The sequence below is a fragment of the Centrocercus urophasianus genome, unplaced genomic scaffold (assembly GCF_019232065.1).
Source record: "Centrocercus urophasianus isolate 14NV4802_14NV808 unplaced genomic scaffold, USGS_Curo_1.0 seq_13, whole genome shotgun sequence".
Classification (NCBI taxonomy): domain Eukaryota; kingdom Metazoa; phylum Chordata; class Aves; order Galliformes; family Phasianidae; genus Centrocercus; species Centrocercus urophasianus.
The window spans coordinates 9,844,471-9,863,750 of record NW_024884475.1 but is presented as its reverse complement, the minus strand read 5'-3'; the positions used below and the strand labels follow the sequence as shown (position 1 = coordinate 9,863,750).

Genomic DNA, 19,280 nt, shown 5'->3' with positions numbered 1-19,280 from the left:
ATTAGGAAAAATGTCTTCTCTGAAAGAGTGGTGAGGCATTGGAACAGGCTGCCCAGGGAAGAAACATGTAGATGTGACACTGAGATACATGGTTTAGTGGGCATGGGGTGATGGGTGATGGTTGAACTAGATGACCTTAGTGGTTTTCCCCAACCTTAGTGATTCTATGATTCTGTCAGCATAGACAACGTGCTTTAATGAACAAGTACAGCACAGAAAGAAATCAAAAACCTGAGAACACAAATGTGAATGTTAGGAAAAAGAAGTGGGACAATACCCTATCAAATCTGTGGCATTAGTAATTTAATAGCTGTCCTTGATAGAAGTCATATACACAAACATGGAAACTCTTCCACATCTAAACCATGCCCAGGGGACCCCTCTTCTGGTGACTTCTGGTCAAACAAGATCATGAAACTAGAGCAAATGAGAGACACTGATATGGGAACTAGTTCAAGAGGACAAATTTATACTTCAGAAACAAAACTAAGCCTTTATTAGACACAATGCTGAGAAAATGGAATCTGGGAAGAGCGTGATTTAAGATAGATTTACCAAAGTACCTCTTCCTTTTGTTTACCGCAAACCTAAATGCACATTTGAAAAGATCACCTTAAAAATCCTTTTGATTTCAGATCATTTTTTTCTGTTTCAAGGACACTGTCTCCTTTCAGCATTTTTTAATAAATATCTGAGCTAATATCAGACAGGCAGCCAGATAAAGAGTTTGTCAAGTCACATCTCCACAATAGGAAACTCATTTATATGAAACACTCCTACAGTGTGACTGTGTGTGTTGCAAGAAAGGGTTGGAAGAAGATGACCTATCCTTTTGATTTATATCTACAGGGGTTCTGGCGTATTGCTGGACACTTGTTGTGGTTAAATAATTATTAAATTGTCGTTATTCCAGGACAAACAAAACGTATAGCCAATTTTACTGTGAAAATCATGCAAAAGAGCTAAGCGTGCTGTTCATATTTGATTTTCTTGGATGGCACAGTGCACTGAAATCACTGATTGTCAGATGTAATATGGAACCAAATGCTTGGAGGCTAGGAGTGTTCTGTCACTGTCATGCTGTGGATAATTTATGCCAATATTCTTCTGATGCATCAGAGCAGCAGGATGTACTGGATACCGTTCTGTTGCCTCAGTACTTCAAGGTAACTTAGCGGTAGTGCAGTGACGGGATCCCAGGTATTAAACCCCCAGGGGGTATTCACAGAGCTCTGCTATTTCTCTGACCCCCCATCTAGCGCTACCTCTTGCCTGTCCTTCCAGTGCAAAGATGCATCATAAAATTAGGTGCTGATTTGGAGAGTAAGAAAGCAGGTAAAAATACACAGCTAAGAAGACTCAAGAATGGAGAACCAACTCAACTCTGTTTCACACAATGATCTCCTCTGCTGCTATCTCAGGCAAAGCTTCATTAGCTGCTAGCCCTGTATTCGTGCCAGCAAGTACATATTTTCATTAGTAAGTGAGTGGAGTTGACTTCTGAGATCCCTCACACGCTCACATCCTTCACCTGTAGCTTTTACTTTGCTGGTTGTCTGAAGGAGCTGTCTGCATGGACTAAAGCAAGGGAGGACTGGTTCCATCCAAGTCTGACACAAAGTCTGATATACCAGATACAGGCAAGGGAGCGTAAACAGAAAAAAATAATTTCTATGAGATCATGTGATTTGTGCTTTATTCCAGTGTATGTAAAGTCCAACTTTTTGACTTAAACACCTGGTCCAAAGCCCATTGAGTCCAGGAATACACTCTGGGCCTCAATGCATTTTAATAACTGGAGATTTCATTTTAAATATTAACAGCATGTCTCTAAATAAAATGAATTTTATTATCTTTGTTCACAGACTGATGAATGATAAAAATGATATAAAATTCAGCCTGAGCAAATATGCAAGTCTATTTACAGATCTGCAGAGGAAACCTTGCACAGCACCTGCCCACACATAATTTTGGCTCCTGGCACTACTTTAAGGAGGACTGAATTCCTTCCCACCCACACGTCTTTACATAAGTAAAAGCTTAAACATCAATTCAGACTAAACATTTTTCAATGCACTCCCCTGAGTACCATAAAAAGGAACAGTGGTGTAAATGAAACTTTAATTTCCAACGTGTTCAGTAACCGTTGTGCTAAAAACTTAGATTTTAAAACAGTACTAGTTTATTTAAACTTAGTAATTCCCACTTCCAGTAAATTCCTGTGTTCCAGCAGCACACTGTGTTTCTACTGGAGACTTAGAGACCACCACTAGATATTATTCAGCAAATGGAAAAGTTGTGGTGAATGTGCTGAATGGCTGATTAAACAAAGTGCCATACAACACGATTTTCAACTTGTAACGTGAAGAGGGGCATCTTGGTGCCGGATTTCCTATCCTCTGGTGGGCCAATGAATTTCTTTCTCTGGAATGCAAAAGTCTGGTCTATAAAAAGTTGCTACGAATGGCAGCACATCACTATCAGACATCACTATCACTGAATCATGTAATTATGTACAGTTTCTACAGAGACTGGCAAGATACACATTTTTAGGAGCCCAGTGATTAAGGGTGGATTGAAAATCACCATGCAAGACTATTAATGAAAGGAAAAATCAGATGTTGGCCACTATCGCTGATGACAAGTCTAGTGTTAGAAGAAAGATGATGCAAAAGTATCCGGTCGCATCTAATAAGTGTCTAAGAAAGAAGCATCTAGCATGGAAAGGTTTCCAAGAAACAGCTAACGATCAGCTTCATTAGCTCAACATGACTTCAGGATAAATTTTTGAACACTCAGATTGGGGTCTGAGCTTGTAACATTGTCCAAAAGTCAAAAACTAGAAAGTTTGGCCCTCTGCTCTGGCTCCACCTGGTCTTTTGTGGGACAACAGTAGTCTGTCATCTTTATCACAAATTACGTGTTAAGTATCTTAAAATAAAGTTGCTCATAACCTGTATTTGGATAAGGAAAGACAGTGAGAAGCCTGGAACATTTTCCTGCTGATCTCAAAGTGGCACTAACTAACTGAGGTAGAGGCATGAACCACGGCAGCCTGACAGCAACACTGGAACTGCAGGAATAAAAATCAGCTTCCACTACTATGGAAAAAACGGCTCAGCTTTGTGACTTCATTGAGATGAAAGTGCCTGCCTTATTACTGGCTGGTCAAGGAGGAGGGTCATGTCTAAACACCATGTTGCCAGACTCAGAAGAATAAGAACATGCTCCAGAGCAGGCAGTTTTAACTGTGCCAGCTTTCACATTAATTCCACCGTATCTCAGAACACTATTTCTGTTTCTCTGAAACCTAAACTGAATATAACTCCTGCAAAAAACTGCTGATCTACTGGACCTAAGTCATGCTTCACAGCATTTCACCCAGTGCAGCTGTACTAACTTTAAGGGAATTTACCCATTAACATGAGAAAGGAGAAGTAGGTTTATTGTCTTTAAAAAAACAATTTGAATCCTCAGAACCAATTTATTAAACTGAAACTATTTAAATACAAAAGAACAAGGAAGTGAATTGGCTCGAGCTTATGAAGTCTGTGTGTCAAAGTTGTGTGCATTTTGCATAATTTTTCTCCATCTCATCAACCATTTCCCTTGTGATTTATGCTAAATGCATCCAGAATTAAAGAAAAAAAATAATCATTTTCAGGCACTGTTAGCCATGAAATGGATTCCCTAGGTTTCACTGCATATTAATAAGATCGCTTTTGCATCCACTCAACTTCATGCATAATTATTTTTAGCATCCACTTTAAGTGACTCTTGCTACTGTATGTATATCAGCTCTCAATTCAGATGTTTCTAGCATAAATATTCCCTTTCTATAATATTTCCTTTTACTGGGTAGAATTTAAAAAAAAAAATAAAAATTTGTTCCTGGTCACAAACCAACCGCTGACAGCACATAGGGAGACACTATGATAAAGGCATTTTACATAAAACCTTTGTTTTTAATGTGTTCTGTAGTATGAAAGTGTGTAGCATTACTCACTATTGAAAAGATTTATTAAGAAGACCTGACCAAGAGTTTGATCTGATAAGCCAGTTTCTTATGTTCATAAGATGCTATTGGATTGTAAACTAGGTAAGCTTCTATTGGGCAGAGATGTAATAACAGAATTCTAGTTTTGGTGGGTTTTGCCCTCACCATGCACTTCACATTAATGAATGAAGGTCTTCATAGCAGAGCCTTCGATTATCCTTACCAGTGCACAATATTTTCCACAAATTTTTTTCCCACAAAAAAGATAGATAATTTATCAATGTTAGGGCTAAGACTACATTCCCCTTTCAATAGGATAGACCATTATCTGCATATGCCTCTCTAAAAAAGGTTGCAAATGTTTCTTCAAATCTACTCTAAAGTAGCAATTGAGCATTCACAGAGGAGAATGAAAACTTGTTGATAGTTTATTTCTTTACAAGACAGCTGCTCCCAACTGCAGGAACTGAATCTGCAGACAGTATCTTTGCTATAAACATCACCAAGAACTCACAATGCTACTTATTCTGCCAGGAATTTCCTGCCCGAAGACTGAGCACAGAAAGGCACTAAGTATTCTATGAAAAAAATAAAGCATTCTTCCTGTACTTTAACACTTCATACTTTAATTTTTCAAGAACCAGGAGGGAATCTTCTTGTAAGACTCACTACAGGGAAAGCAGATTCTTAAATCCTACAAAACTGGCTGTGACCCATGGGCCTCATCAAGATCTCCGCAAGACTGGGTGACTTCTAAAGTTAAGATTAAGTTGCTCAGGCTTGTGCCACTCTAATCTTGAAAATGGAAAAGACTGGGATTCCACATTTAATTCACCCCAAGGGAGGTTTTTTGTCTTCTCTTCTGCAAGTTGAACACAATTCTCTTAACCAGATCGGTGCTGTGAGGAATAACCATATCCCTGGACCTGCAGGTTCCTTCCCCTTGTAACCATTTCTGCTAGCGCTTATCACAAAAACATTCTCTCATATACACATTGATATACCTCAATTAACACTCACCAGCCACTGCTGAGGTATTTCTGGCAGAGGCATTTGAGGAGGTGCTGGCAGGCTGTTGGCAACTTCTGGTTTCTGCACATGTTCTTTTATTTCAAAACCTGCAGAAGAGAAACACATATCGCTTAACACTTTGGTGGATGCAAACGGGACATTTTTCTGTATGTAGATCATCATACACTGAAATCTGGCTTGCAGTCCTTCTCACAACCTGCCTCCCAACCCTGGTTACTAAGGAAAAACTTGAAGAATGCTGGGAATTCAGGAATTTAATCAAGCACAGCAAACACATACTTACTGTATATGATAATGACATATATGATATTTGGATCAACAAATACCAGACAGAGAAAAAATGTACTGGAAATCACGCTGAACTGCCTACCCATCTGGAACTGAAAAATCTAAAATTCAAACATTGTCAGGCATGTATCACAGATAAAACCAGTGATATGAGGAAGATACCATGCTTAACACTCTGAAGAGTCTCAGCAGCATCATATAGCAGATAAAACAGTCTATTTCCTCCCTCGGGAAAACCACTAGTTCTGCTGTTTCTGGCACAATAATTTAAATTCCATTCAGATTCACTTCACAGGAACATGGCATTGTTTATTTTTCTGAATATCAAGGGGAGGGTGCATCTCAATGCTTTGGCAAAAAAAATCAGCCAACAGGACATACCTTCCTTACTCCTAGACTGAATTAAGTTCATAGTGTTTAGGTAAGTTTATACAATGTATATTTACATAGTCAAATGGATGTCTTTTGGTCAAGATCATGTAATTCTCAAAAATGCAATTAATGATTAAATGTTTCTTGTCACAATAACCCAGACCCACTGGCTCTGAAGTCATAGATTGAAAAATAACACTGATAAAATAAACCATCTCTAAGGGTCACAGATTCTTCTTTCTTCCTACAAATCAAGATGCAGATTAGTCTTGGGAAACATTCAATTTTTTTTTGTTTTCACTTGTTTTTTGGTTTTGTTTTTTTTTTTTTTCAATTTTACTTGTTCCTCCTTATGTAGGATGAATTCATGTTCCCATGCTTTCCGTAACAACCAAAACTCAAATATGAAGGACGTTTTACTGAAGGAAAAAATATATATTCCAAGTGGATTTTACTCACTCTGTAAAGCTAGTTTTCACCCCAAACTATGTGTGCTTTAGCAAGAACCTGCTATAATATTTTCATCCTTTTAACAAGTTGCATCAAAGTCAGCATTATAAATTTCTGACATCAAGTCCCTTTAAGGGAAACCAGCAACAATGATGGTCATATTAAATGACTGAATCCACTAACATCTCTTACTCCAAAATCAACTGTTTGTGCCTTTGTTTTTTAGAAGGAAGTCTGAGTTTCACAAGGAAATGCCAAGTGTTTTGTTCAGACCTACAGTACTTTGGGCATGCCAAGATTCAGAAGAAAAACAAAGTTTATAGTTTTGCCGGCTCCTGAAGGTGACCACTGGTTTGGACATGCAGAAGGTGGAGGCCTGGCAGCCACGATGTGAAGAGTACATCTGACTGGTTCAGCTCCCTGATGGGTATTAAGTGAAGGGAGTGGTGTGCATTTAGGAGATGTAAGAACACAATGTAAAAGATTTCTGAAGATTTTTCCAACTTACTGAAACGAAAGCGACAATTTAAAGTGTTTTACTGAAACATAACCATTATAATTTCCACACCTTTATGAAGAAAAGTGTAATTGTTGACTTCCAGATGTTAGAAAGAATCCATTCAGTTCCCAGCTGCACTGACCCTTCATTACCATTCCCTGTTGTTCTTAAATGGCTTACTTCAGCAATTGAAATACACAGTTGGATTCACACAGTTGATTTTTTCGAATGCCTATAACGAGCCTGAACTCTGCACCGACCTCGGGCTGTGAAACCGTGCCAGCGATCCGCGAGCTCTCATGGAGCTGTGTGGGTGGAGTAAAGCAACGTTTTGAAAAACAGACTCGGAATGACAACTCAGCTTAGTTACAGACTTCTGTGGGCTTAAGAGTCTTTCATTGCTTTTAATTTTAATGAAGAGACGAATAGTTTCAAAGGGATGGGAGTACTGAATGTTACAGCTGATAAAAAAAGCAGCAGGGTCATCTCTGTCCATCTGCATGACTCCTTCTACTGTCTCACAGCCAATTTGAGCCAGCACAAGATGGCTCTCAAGGAGGCAGCTCACTCCTTTCCTGCCTGAATCCTGTCCTGCACCAGCCTCTCCTCTGTGCTGGCATAGGCATGTGTGTGGCCTTAGGTTGAACCAGAGCTGGTCAGGAACAAACCAGTAAAAAAAGCAAACAATGCCTGTGCTAGCAGAAAGGAAGCAGCAACACACGATGAGCAAGAATGAGTAGCCTGGGGAGACTAACAGGATGCTTTTTTTAGAGGCTGTGCTGGCTTACACTCTATTGAAACTACAAATCCTTAAACTAGAGTTTATAGACATATGAAGTATAATCCTATGACTTCTTGCTTAACTGAGCTATAGGACTTCCTCTAATTAATTCTTGCTTGAACTACAGCATACCTTTTAGCAAAATATTACATCTTGAAAAAATGCCAGCAACAGCATGCAGACCTTACTAAGTTCTCCCATTAATTCATATCTTCAGTGCTCGAAAAATGTGCTTTATTTCCACTTTGAAACAAACATCCAGCCACTGCACACTGCTTTTTTTGTTATGTCTAAGAGCTCATTCTCAGTCATCTATTTTCTACATCAAGATTAATTATGATTCATCATTTAGGATAATTTGAAGGCATATTTCTGGATCCTTTAATCACTTTATATCCTTCCTCTAAAATGCCTAAACTGTATTTCTTTAAATGCAATTGCTAAAAGTGGGTATAATGTTCCACTAACAAGTGCACTGAACCAAACCCCGCCACTAAATATATAGCTCTTGTATGGATCTCATTAATGGATAAATCCTGTAGTAGGATGTAACAGATCTTGTTACAGATCCTGAAATAGGCTCTAACTAAGAGGTAGGTGCTGAAAGGTAAAAAGCTATGACCCTTGAGTATTTTTATCCTCTCCCACATCTGTAATCTTAAATTAAATATGCCTGGTAAGGTATATTTTTCTGATGCAAAAATCCATACAATTTTATTGAAAAAGTCAAGTATTTTAAATAAATTGTGTTGAAAATATTAAAAGATAAACTGTCAAGTCAGCACTGTTGACTGGACTCCCATGAAACATGACAAACTGCAAGTTCTTACCTGCAGCCGTTTGTTTTGGGGACTGCAGGGTATTTTGATCAGCCTATGGAGCATGAAGCTCCCTTGCACACCATCTGATCCTGATGCCTGCTTCTTTCACTCATCAGTAAAGTAAAAGCAATGGTAGGTCTTTAAGAATGTCAAAACTGAAAGAAGGACAATCACCATTTCACAGCTGATCTCCTTGGACATGAATCCTGCAGCAAATTCAATTTCTCTACTGAAGAGGATAAGACTACATCAAACACCAAAATGTATTTTTTAGCACTGGAGAAGAAACATGAGAAATGCAGCTGCTCACATGGCATTTTTTCTCAAAACACCCAATCATTTTTCAAAAGCCTGAATGTTGGGTGTTTACAAGTGACGAAACTGCTGTCAGTTATTGGAGAGACAGAAGTCATACAGCCCTGCTGCCTCTTTGTACAGAAGGGCGTTGTAAGGACATATAAGAGTAATATTAGGAAAGACGGTGAGGAGCACTTTTTGTAAAAGCCCCATGGAAAGGTTGATTTATGCAGTCAACCCATAATCTTGATGGAGACCAAAGTAATTGTGCAATCAAAATGGTTTTAGATAGCATGAGAAAGGGAAGGTGAATACTAATTTACCTGCAACGTGCAAACCAACCACGTTGCCAGACATTTCCTATCTCTTGCTTGGTATTCCTGTGCCAGTCATGCACCAGAATACACAGCAAAATCAAGCCCTGGCTTGATTTAGGTCTCACAAAGAGATGTAGCACATCATGCAAGACTTTTATAACACAGTGTATCAAAATGGATGGATAGAATTTTTGCCTCAAATACAATGAAGTAACCACTATACCAACAAAGGTGAAAGCACTGTATCTAGCACAGTTTTGTGGTTGGATTCACTCATACGCAATCAAGTTACTTCCAGTATAGCTTTTGCTACATTTTACTGTTGACTGAGGAGAAAAGCATTCAGGAAAGCTGCATTTTGGCTTTACCCTGCCTCTCTGTCTTTCTTCAATTTAGAGCTTGTCTTCAGCCTTTAAAGCTATTTCACTGAACTGAGACTTATTCTGTGCACTCTGCAAGCGAGAAAACACACCCCTGACACTGACCTTTAGATGACTGTATCCTCAGGAGAATGTTAGTTATTACTGCCTTCTTCTCTCTGACAGTGGAAGTCAGATATTCATGGTCCAGAAGTTCAAGAAACAGTCGCAGCTCTACTATTAACTCTTCCATGGCTGAAAGAGAACAAGAAAATTACTTTTTATAAAATGTCCCATTAGAAAAAAAAAGACAGAGTTAATACTTATTTTTTATATTCTATTATTTTTAGCAGTTCTTAAAAACGTACAGTCTTCCCTGCTGGCAACAGACTGAGCACTATTGGCACATATAGCAGTTACCTCAAAATAGATGTAGAAAAGACACAGTTCTTCCACATAGCACATCATCAAGCCAGCCCTAGACAACAACACAGGAGTGGCATCCATCTGTTCTTCAAGCACTGTCACTCTGGTTCCTCTCCTTTAAAAAGCAATTTCTAACTCCACAACAAAATTACAGCTTGATAAAACTTCCAGACAAATTCATATTCTCCAAAATCTTTAGGGAAAACTACTATCTTCACCATATTTATACTATTTGCAGTGGAAAAAAAAGTTTCTTTTTACATTTGTTACACTCTAATCATATGATTGCTGTTCAGCAGATTTATGAGAAGTCTACGCTTCTGCGTTTCAATACACTCATAACTGAGAGTCTCTGGTCCCTTCACTTAAGTGGATTGTCTACATTTAGTTATGGGTTTGTCTTGGATGGAATAGCTCACATTTCCCCACTTTTTGTGTCTGATGACATTATCCTCATTGAAAGATAAGGGGAAATATTAATCTCATTTCAGGGCCACATCTAGGATTAATCTTAGTTGTTGCCCCATTCTAAAGTACCTCTACTTCAGTTTTTCTCTACTTACATATGTTTTATGGTATTTTCAAGATCTAACCAGGTGACTGCTAGTATGTCTCTTCAGACTTCTAAAAAAAGCCCACTACTTTCTTTCCTACTCTCTTCCCTACTCTAAAAACCTTCTCCGATATGGTTGTTTACCCAAGCAAACCTGGAACTTGTTTCTTCCACTTGTGACGTACAACTGGATGTTTAAACTATGTTTGGTCCAGTTGCATTTGTTTCACCTGATGCTTAAAAATGGGATTGTACAAGGAAGTCTGAAGGTGTCAGCTACACTTCTGTGAGGGGCTGCTGCCCCTTCTTGTCATCCTACGAATGCAGATGGCACTTTTTATTTGTAGATGGTTATACCTGCAAATATGCTCAGGCCAGGCTGGCAAAACCAACACACTCATAGCAAACACCGTAAGATACGGCAGTACTAAGGCATGATAGTATTTTAACAAACAACCACAAAAAAAAAAAATCAATCACAAGAAGTCCACTTCAGCATATCATTTCTGAAAGACACCATCAATTTGCACATACATATCCATCCTGCACAAGTTTTCTCTTCACAAATATGTTCTGCTTAACTAAGCACTATCACTGCAACCATATAAACAAACAGTAAATGTTTTCATGAAGTATTTTTCTCCAAGATTTTTACAAAGCCTCTCTCATCTCTTTCTCATTGTATACCAAAAGAGAGGATCCAAAATGACAATGAGCATGCCTACATCACTTGAGAACATAGCACATGATACAGTGGCTACAGGTCTTTTTTTTTACCACCATATTTGCAGCTGGCTAGGAATCCGCCTGAAACCCAAAAGTTCTTCAGGACAACTGTATTACTTCCAGTTGTTCACATTACAGAAGAACATACAGGCTTCTGAAGCAAAAAGAAGGAGATTCAGATGATTTAAAGAGACTATTTAAGTCAGATCAGATTTGCAGAGCAATAAGAGATCACAAGATTTGAGGAAAATAAAGAAAATGAACCTACAACTCAAAAAAAAAAAAAGAAACAAACAAAAAATCAGCTGTGTTGTGCTTTAAATTTTATATTTTAGAAATAAGATGTGTATTCTATTATTAGGTTACAACTACATAAACATTTCAGTTACAATGTTCTTTTAAGTTTGCTTTGATTATAAGGTTTACTAATATTATTCTTATGAGCATTATTTTCAATTATCATGGAATATACAAATCTTTCAATATTTACTTATGATATTACATGCATTTCAAGAGCAATACCACAGAAATTAGATACTCAATGTGAAATCTACCCAGAACATAGTACTAAAAATATACATTTTTTGCCTAGTTTTACAGCCACATCAACTACTGTCAATACATACCAGCATATATGCACTTAGAAAGGCATCAAGCACTGAAAATAAGGGACTGTCAATTCCATTTATTACTTCAACATTTATTTGAACTGGCACGTTTTCTAGATTTTTTAAGACAAGAGACTGTAAATAAGCTGAATGGGATGTCTCCCTTCTCTGCCCCAGTGAATATAATGTTCAAGAGTAATCCCATTTCTCTGGCTAGAACACTGGCTTCTTGAAAGGAAGAAAGAACACGAGGAGTGGAATTAAAACCATTGTACAGTATTTCTAACTTTCTTCAGTTATTAAAAATGATAAGATCCTTGTGCACTGGAGCTTATTACATAATATAAACAGATAGATGGCAAAATGAGAAATGAAGACAGACCAAGATGGAGTTACGAGGCAAAGACACAAGGAAGCAACAGAAGAGGAAATAGGAAACTGCCATTGAAGAGACAACTGGGAGATGGCATTGGCCCATGTTTCTCCGGAAGCCTCGGTTGTTTATGAGGGGAGACAGTGATAGGACAAAGGAGGAATGGTTTTAAACTGAAACAAGGGAGGTTTATGTTAGATATTAAGAGGAAGCTTTTCACACAGAGGGTGGTGACATACTGGAACAGGTTGCCCAAGGAAGTTGTGGATGCCTGTGGATGCCCCATCCCCGGAGGCATTCAAGGCCAGGCTGGATGTGGCTCTGGGCAGCCTGATCTGGTTTTTGGCGACCCTGCACATAGCAGGGGGGTTGAAACTAGATGATCTTTGAGGTCCTTTTCAATCTACGCCATTCTATGATTCTATGATGATTATGTGAACATGAGGCCCTCTCCTTCACATCCACTTTCTCTTCCTCCATGCCTTTAGAGGACATCTGCATTACACGCTGGTGACCACAGATCACTGACCTATCATGACCAAGCTAAGTTACTCAAAGCATTATAACTGAACCCAGCAGCAGTTAACAGCATCACAAACATCAAAGCGTTAAGGAAGGAAGTTTTGAATTTCACTTTCTGTATATGCAGTGATGTCAAACATCCATACAGAAAAAGAGGAAATGTTGGTTCCCATCTAGTAAGAAACACTTTTTCTACATATTTTTAAAATGCACTTTAATTTATAATGGTCTTGCTGCTTAAGCAGAGAACAGAAATACTACCATGAATTGAATTTAGTCCATACATAATAAGGAACTGCAAGCACTTTTTTTTTTGAGATAACAACAAAAGTATTTGTATGTACTTGGGAAAAAAAAAAACGTTTGCCTGTTTTCAATCCTTGGCTTGTTTTCTGGATTAAAGAATCTTCTTTTTCCTAGAAATGTAGTGATGTACTCACAGAAAGTAATGGAATTAAATAATAGAAAATCCACATAATGCATATTTTCAGTAAGCAATCATTACTTCTGAAATGGAGACTACAAATGAGAGGGTGATGCAAGTCCCAAAGACAAACATATGCCTCTAGTGAGAGATTACCCTTGGAAATCTGACATCACCACAAAATAAGAATAATAATCAGAAGGATCTCAAAAAGGGGCAAAATTCCTTGACAGTTCTGGCTGAATTCTCCTTGCCAAAGGAATTACTTCTAAGTGGCAGGTGGTGAAAGGCAGGGTGGAGCCCAGAGATGGTAATCACAACAGTAAGCAGATTTTAGCTTGACTGAGGAGCAAAATCACATTCATCATATTAAAAGATGAGGAGTTCATTCTATGCTCAATAGTAATCATAAACCCCCAAAGTGCCGCTACAATTAACATGTTCAAATAAAGAACAATGATACATCCTGAAGCGTTGCCAGGTCTGGATCTCAAGAGTTTTTAACTTTTTTTCAAATGACAGCGCATAAACTATACAAGCAAGCCAGCAAAATACACCAAGGTAAAAATAATCAGAGAGAGGCAACTGCATCACACTGCAGTTTTTGTTCCAAACCAAAACGAAAACCAACTGGAATAAGATAACATAATGATGCAATTATTTCAAGTCTCCATTTATGGGCACTAGTCTATAACCATTTTTTAAAGAATAGACTTTTTTTACTCGAACTGATTAAAACACTGTTAGGAATAGTGCTATCTCATACACATGCTTCCTAGGTTTCTCAAACCAGACGAAAAGTCAAGGATGAGTTCTTAAAAAGAATGTTCAGGTTGTTTTTTGAAAACTGCATCAATATCCTATTCACCAATAAATGTTGGAAAATCTACTGACATTGTTTGCTTTCTTTTCTTCATTAGATGACATTAGAATTCCCTTGGTCTACAGAGATTTCTTCATGCTTTTGGATCCACTTTTCTAAATATTATGAAGAATGCAGGTGGGTAATATTACAGAAAAATATATTTTCAGTTATGAAGCACTGTCTAGAGTCTTGCATTTATTCTCCTCATGGTTTCACTCTTTTTTATGAGAAGAAAGAGGTGTTACTGTTCTGGGTTTCATAACATTGTAATATGGATCACTAGATTAATACCAGAATATGCACAAGAAATGAATGTTAAATGAAATCAAAAGAAGTAATGTTTCTTTGAAAAACAGGTACTCATTATTCATTCTAAATGGCATGATGGGAGCAGCCACAGGCCCCACAGAACCCTTTACTGTATCTACCTACTGTAAGAGAAAATGAACTTCTGGGGCATGAGACACATATCATTTAAAAAATATACCGTTTGACATCTTCATTTGTGACCTGGATGATGGGATGGACTTGCATCATCATCAAGGTCATAGACAACTGCAGACCTGGGTAATATATGATAAACTACAGGGTAGGGCTGTCATTGAAACTGACTTCAGCAGCCTGGAAAAAAAAATGCTAGAACACACTTGTAATTGAGCAATGGGATAGAACCAGCCCAAGCAACAGTTTGGGATGGCAGCCACCTGGCTGAAAAGCAGCTTTTAGAGATGCCCCTGTGGCTTCTGGTAGACAAGTAAAGCACTAGTCAGTGGTTTGCCAATGAAGCCAAGGGCCACATGCTGGGCTGTGTTAGCAAGAATAAAGCCAGCAGATGGAGAGGAGTAATCCTCCCCCGTTAAGCAACACTGGTGAGACCACATATGGACGAGTGTGCCCACTTCTGGCCCCGCTGGTACAAAAGAGTCATTGATAAAGCTTAGTGAGGATTACTGAGGTGGCTGGGAGGCAAAGCCTATGACAGATGAAGAATTGACTGAATTCCTGGTAATGAACAAAGTCACAGAGACTACATGATTATATTACATTAGCCTAAGACCACATCCAAGTCTGGATAGGATATAAAATGTGTATTAATCCCTGAGGCTTGTTATATCCTTACCATAAGACAATGCTTCCTGTAAAGGAAAGGATAATTACAGACAGATATCAGATAAACCATTTGTAGATAATTAATACAGTACTTGTGAAAAGGGAAATCTGGTTTCTTATATTCTATATTCACTGTAAAATCCGAGATGTTAGGAAAGAAAGATTTAGGGGATCCAACTAGCAAAGAGAGAAAGCAAACAGATACCACTGGGACGGTCCTAAACCATTGGACAAACAACACTATAGTGCCTGGTTTGCCTGGAGATAAGTTCCTTTTGCTACTGAGGGCATCTCAGCCCTCAATTCCTGCTCCTCACAGTTGGCTTCTTTGTTAAAAACCAATTCTTTCTGAAAAGGAATCTCTGTGAGACAGAAATGGGGGGAGGAAGTGTGAGAAGACAAGACTTTTCACTAGGACAGTTTCTCCTGGTTGCAGAATCCCTTTTTTGCTGCTCTCTGGTAGTGTATGAGGTGTGATGTGTTCTGTTAAGTATTCTAAAACCCTCCTCGGTAAAGCAGAGATCATCATTTTGGCAGTGGATGGCACAACAAGGAAGAAAAGGCAAAAGGGCATGGAAAAAGGTGAATGCTACATAGCAGATGAAGCCCTACAGATGAAGAATAAGCATGAAGCAAGCAAAACAAACACAAGGATTGTCATTGGGGAATTTTAACAAACAAATAAAAAAATTATATTTGAGCCTCTCTAAAAACTCATACAGTGATCTTTTGTTTAAACTGGAGCTTTCCAGACTGTCACTCTTATTCCAGGCAGCTTGGGGCAAGAGATGCAACTCACAGCCACTACAAACTCCTCCCGTCTCATGCATATTTATGATCAACCTCAATGAGTGTCAAGGGATCATTTCAGCCACAACCCACACGTATTCCTTCCTTTCTTTCTTCTGCTTCAGTTTCCAAAGAATTGGCTTTTACAAAACCATCTTTCCAAAAAAGCTATCAGAGCTCCGTATGCTGCTCTTGCAGTACTTGGATGATAAAACAAGAGGTGGGAAAGCATTAAGGAATGTTTGGACAAGAAACAAGTTGCCAAAAATCCTACTCAAACAGCTAGAGTCATGCAACGAGTGACAGCAATGCAGGAGTATAATCCATTAGCTGAGGCAGATGGATAAAGAGTTTATTTTTTTAAAGTTCAGACCAGTGTTTAAGCACTGCCACAGATTTTGGAGAGGAATGCCTGCTTCTAAGCCAGTTCACAGACTCACAAGAAAATAAAAGAATTCAGTATTACAGACATTTACTTAAGTATTAATTATCCACATCAAATTCAAAGTATGTTAGGCCCAAAAAGAAAATGCTGACAATTAGCTACAGAAACTCACAGCAGACTTTAACAAGTTGCTTTCTCTAAAGGTATATTTTGCACACAAGGTTCCTTTTGTTCTCAAAACAAATTTAGTAAAGCAAAAGAGCATGGATTTTACTCCTCTTGCATGCTCAGCAGCCCAGGCAAGGGTTTCACCCTCCTGTGTCAGTGCTCATGGTGAGCATTCGATCTTAGTTTTCTTTTCAAATCCTCATTCCCATTCAGACCCTGATGAGGGAAGAAAACTGAGATATTTTTTTTCCATTTAATCATCTGCAAATGTATCAGGCAACATCATCTCACCAGCACAAGGAATTCCAGGTCTTGCTTGCTGGCTCCTGCATTAGTTCAACTACTTCATCACTCCAAACCACAAGAGATAAGCAACCACGACAGTTAAGACTTCAGCTGTGCACAGATCTGTCTGTAGGTTAGAATTTCTTCCACAGTTATGGATATCAAATCTGGATTCTGCTGGATTGCATATCCAGCAGAAATGTGAGACAGTAAATTAATGAAGTTCATGGAATAAAGAAAAAGAAGAAAACAATAACAAAGAAATACAAAAATGGCAATGGCAGGTTGCAACTGCACAGTTGCATTTGTTGTATCCTTTATTCATCAATACAATTATTGAAGTACACATCAAATATCAAACCAAAAATTTGTTTGAAAAGTCAATGATTAAGTCAGCCATACCTGCTGTACAATGCAGGAGTAGATTGCAGTCTATAAATCTGCTCCTAGAGGCTGCCAGTTTGCAGTTAACTCAAAGCCAGAAATGAGATAATACTGTATTTATAAGAACAGATTCAGAAATCCCCACTTTTGTATGTGGGTAAGATAAAAAAAACGAATACATCCTTTACTCTGACAGAGAATGGAATGGTGCAAGCTCAGATAACACTTCATGTGGGAAACCCACCACGCTTCACCAGTGCTATAAGAAAATTCTGTCTCCTTCACTTCTGAATCTTATTCTTATTTTAGATAATTTCATTACATGAGAGATAGATCGCTGTCAACAGAAAAAATATATGTATTAGAGCTTGAGGTAGCTTTGAAATTTAAGACTCAAAGATGAAGAATCATGGAAAAAAAAAGAAATCTTCATTAAAAAAAAAATAATAATAACATAGAAATGGGTAGAAGATTGCTGGGTACTGCAGGTTTCCTAAGTCAATGTGTTGCACTGAGATGAAAGCACTTGCATACAGAATGAGACATCAATTAAATGATGGGAAAAAGCACAAGTGAAAAGCTGGTATTCCAAAAATCCGTACATCTTTTCTATTTCTAGTTTTCTCACTCCTCCCAACCTCCAAGTTCAAGCTCAAGCCAAGCTCATCCAACCAGAGCTGAATTATTTCTCTCAGTTCCTTCACTCATTGCATGCCATACTTCATGCCCAGCGAGACCAGTCCAGCATTCCCTACTGTGCTGCCCAATTGTGCTGGCTGCCACAGTGAGTACTGGGAGCCTGGATTTGGTTTGGATGTGTTGGGTTTGAGCAGAGACTGTGCTCCAAATGAGCAGGTAAGCAGATCTGCAAATAAAGGCAGGTAAGTTTAGCAAGTACATGTAAAAACAAACAAATAAACCTATGAGAATGTAGTTCCAAGAATCTAAATTATGATACACTTCATTAGAGAGAAGAAAATTAGAAGTCAGAAAAGTGCATTTTTAAATAACGATTAAAAAAGAGGTTCTAAAGAATGCCCCTGTGACAAGCTGCCTCAATAAGTAGCAGAAATTTTGCCATTTGACCTAAGGATTGTGCTAGAATTTGAAATGCTATTTTATCACAAACACGTACAGCCAGCTTTGAAAATGTAAAGGAACACTTTCTCTATTAAATAGTCTAAGACAATGCCTGAAGGTGATTATGATAGTTTTAAAGAAAAGCAGCTGTATGCATGCAAGGTTCACTTCCTAGACAAAAACTGACAAACCTTGACAAACAATATTATTGTGACAGTGCCTGAGGCACTTGAGAGCATGCTGCATGGAAAGGATCACAAATGCACTGAAATAATTTTTATGAATGGATTTAGAGCCTACAGCTCTGACATGAGCACTACTGTGCCACAAGGAACCACAGGAAAGAAATTAATTGTAAAGTCATATACTTTCAATAATCTGAATACTGATATATGGTGTATTTTGTCTGTAGCACTGATCAGGCAAAGCAAAAAACAAAGTTTCAGACCATAAGATTTCAAAGGACTTTTGCAAGGTCCTGTGCATAGGATTAAAGCCACAAACTCCTTTAAAAACCCCAGAGTGGTATTTTGTTTTAATTGTTGACTGCACAGCACGGATCTCTGTAAGCTGGCACAGATGACTGAAATTAGTGAAGTTATTTTTTCACGGAAGATTTTAATACCCACAATCAGATCCCTGGAACATTAAACCTTGAATACCGCACAAACCTATAAAGAGAACTCCATCTTTCCCACACTCGCATCAGTTATTCTGAAAACTTGTGATGAGCTGTGTGAGCAGATGGATGAGGTGCTAGGTCAGACACTGAAGTGGTCTACAGCACTCTCAGTTCTGTTGGTTGGGATGTTTCTCATAGTACAACAGTCTAGGAGGAATCTTTGTCTGAAAAAAAATGCAGATTCTTACAAATTTGTTTAGGTTCTCTTGGTTTCATATTGATTTGTCTGTATACAAAACTTGGACTTAAAACTGAACTTCACTCACCAAACTGAACAAACATTAATCAATATTTATAAAGTTTACATCCTATGTTTGCCAAATGAAATCACTAAGTGAGCTAATTCCCATTACAAATTAAGGAGAAAAAAAAAGAAAAAAAAGAAGAATACTTGATTGAAAACTTTGGATCCTTATGTGGTGTGGTTCTCTTGGTTTCAGTGATGCTCAACTGATTCACTGCAATTGCAAACATCTAATACTTGTGTGTTCTGGAGATCTCATTTTAATTACAGATGTGCTTTGAATTTATCGTGAAAACAGTGAATGTATGTTCAACAGACATTACACAATCACTGCCAGTACCTTTCTCAGGCTGCTCTTGGCACACCTCCTGGAGAGGTGTGATCACACTCCCCATGCTCCTTGTCCCCTTTATGATATCGGGTTTGGTAGACGAACTTACATA

At 38.2% G+C, this 19,280-nt stretch overlaps 1 protein-coding gene across 3 annotated transcripts in view; it reads right to left on the bottom strand.

Annotated features, from left to right (window-relative positions):
* Positions 1-19,280, bottom strand: part of AFAP1 (actin filament associated protein 1) — a 106,693-nt gene that overhangs the window by 50,218 nt on the left and 37,195 nt on the right. For all 3 annotated transcript variants that reach the window (XM_042812836.1, XM_042812834.1, XM_042812833.1), the window contains exons 2-3: positions 9,340-9,468; positions 5,018-5,115 (exon numbers count right to left, since the gene is read on the bottom strand). In XM_042812836.1, coding sequence (XP_042668770.1) covers positions 5,018-5,115; positions 9,340-9,466 — 225 coding nt within the window. In that variant the 5' untranslated portion in view covers positions 9,467-9,468. The remainder of the gene's footprint in view (positions 1-5,017; positions 5,116-9,339; positions 9,469-19,280) is intronic.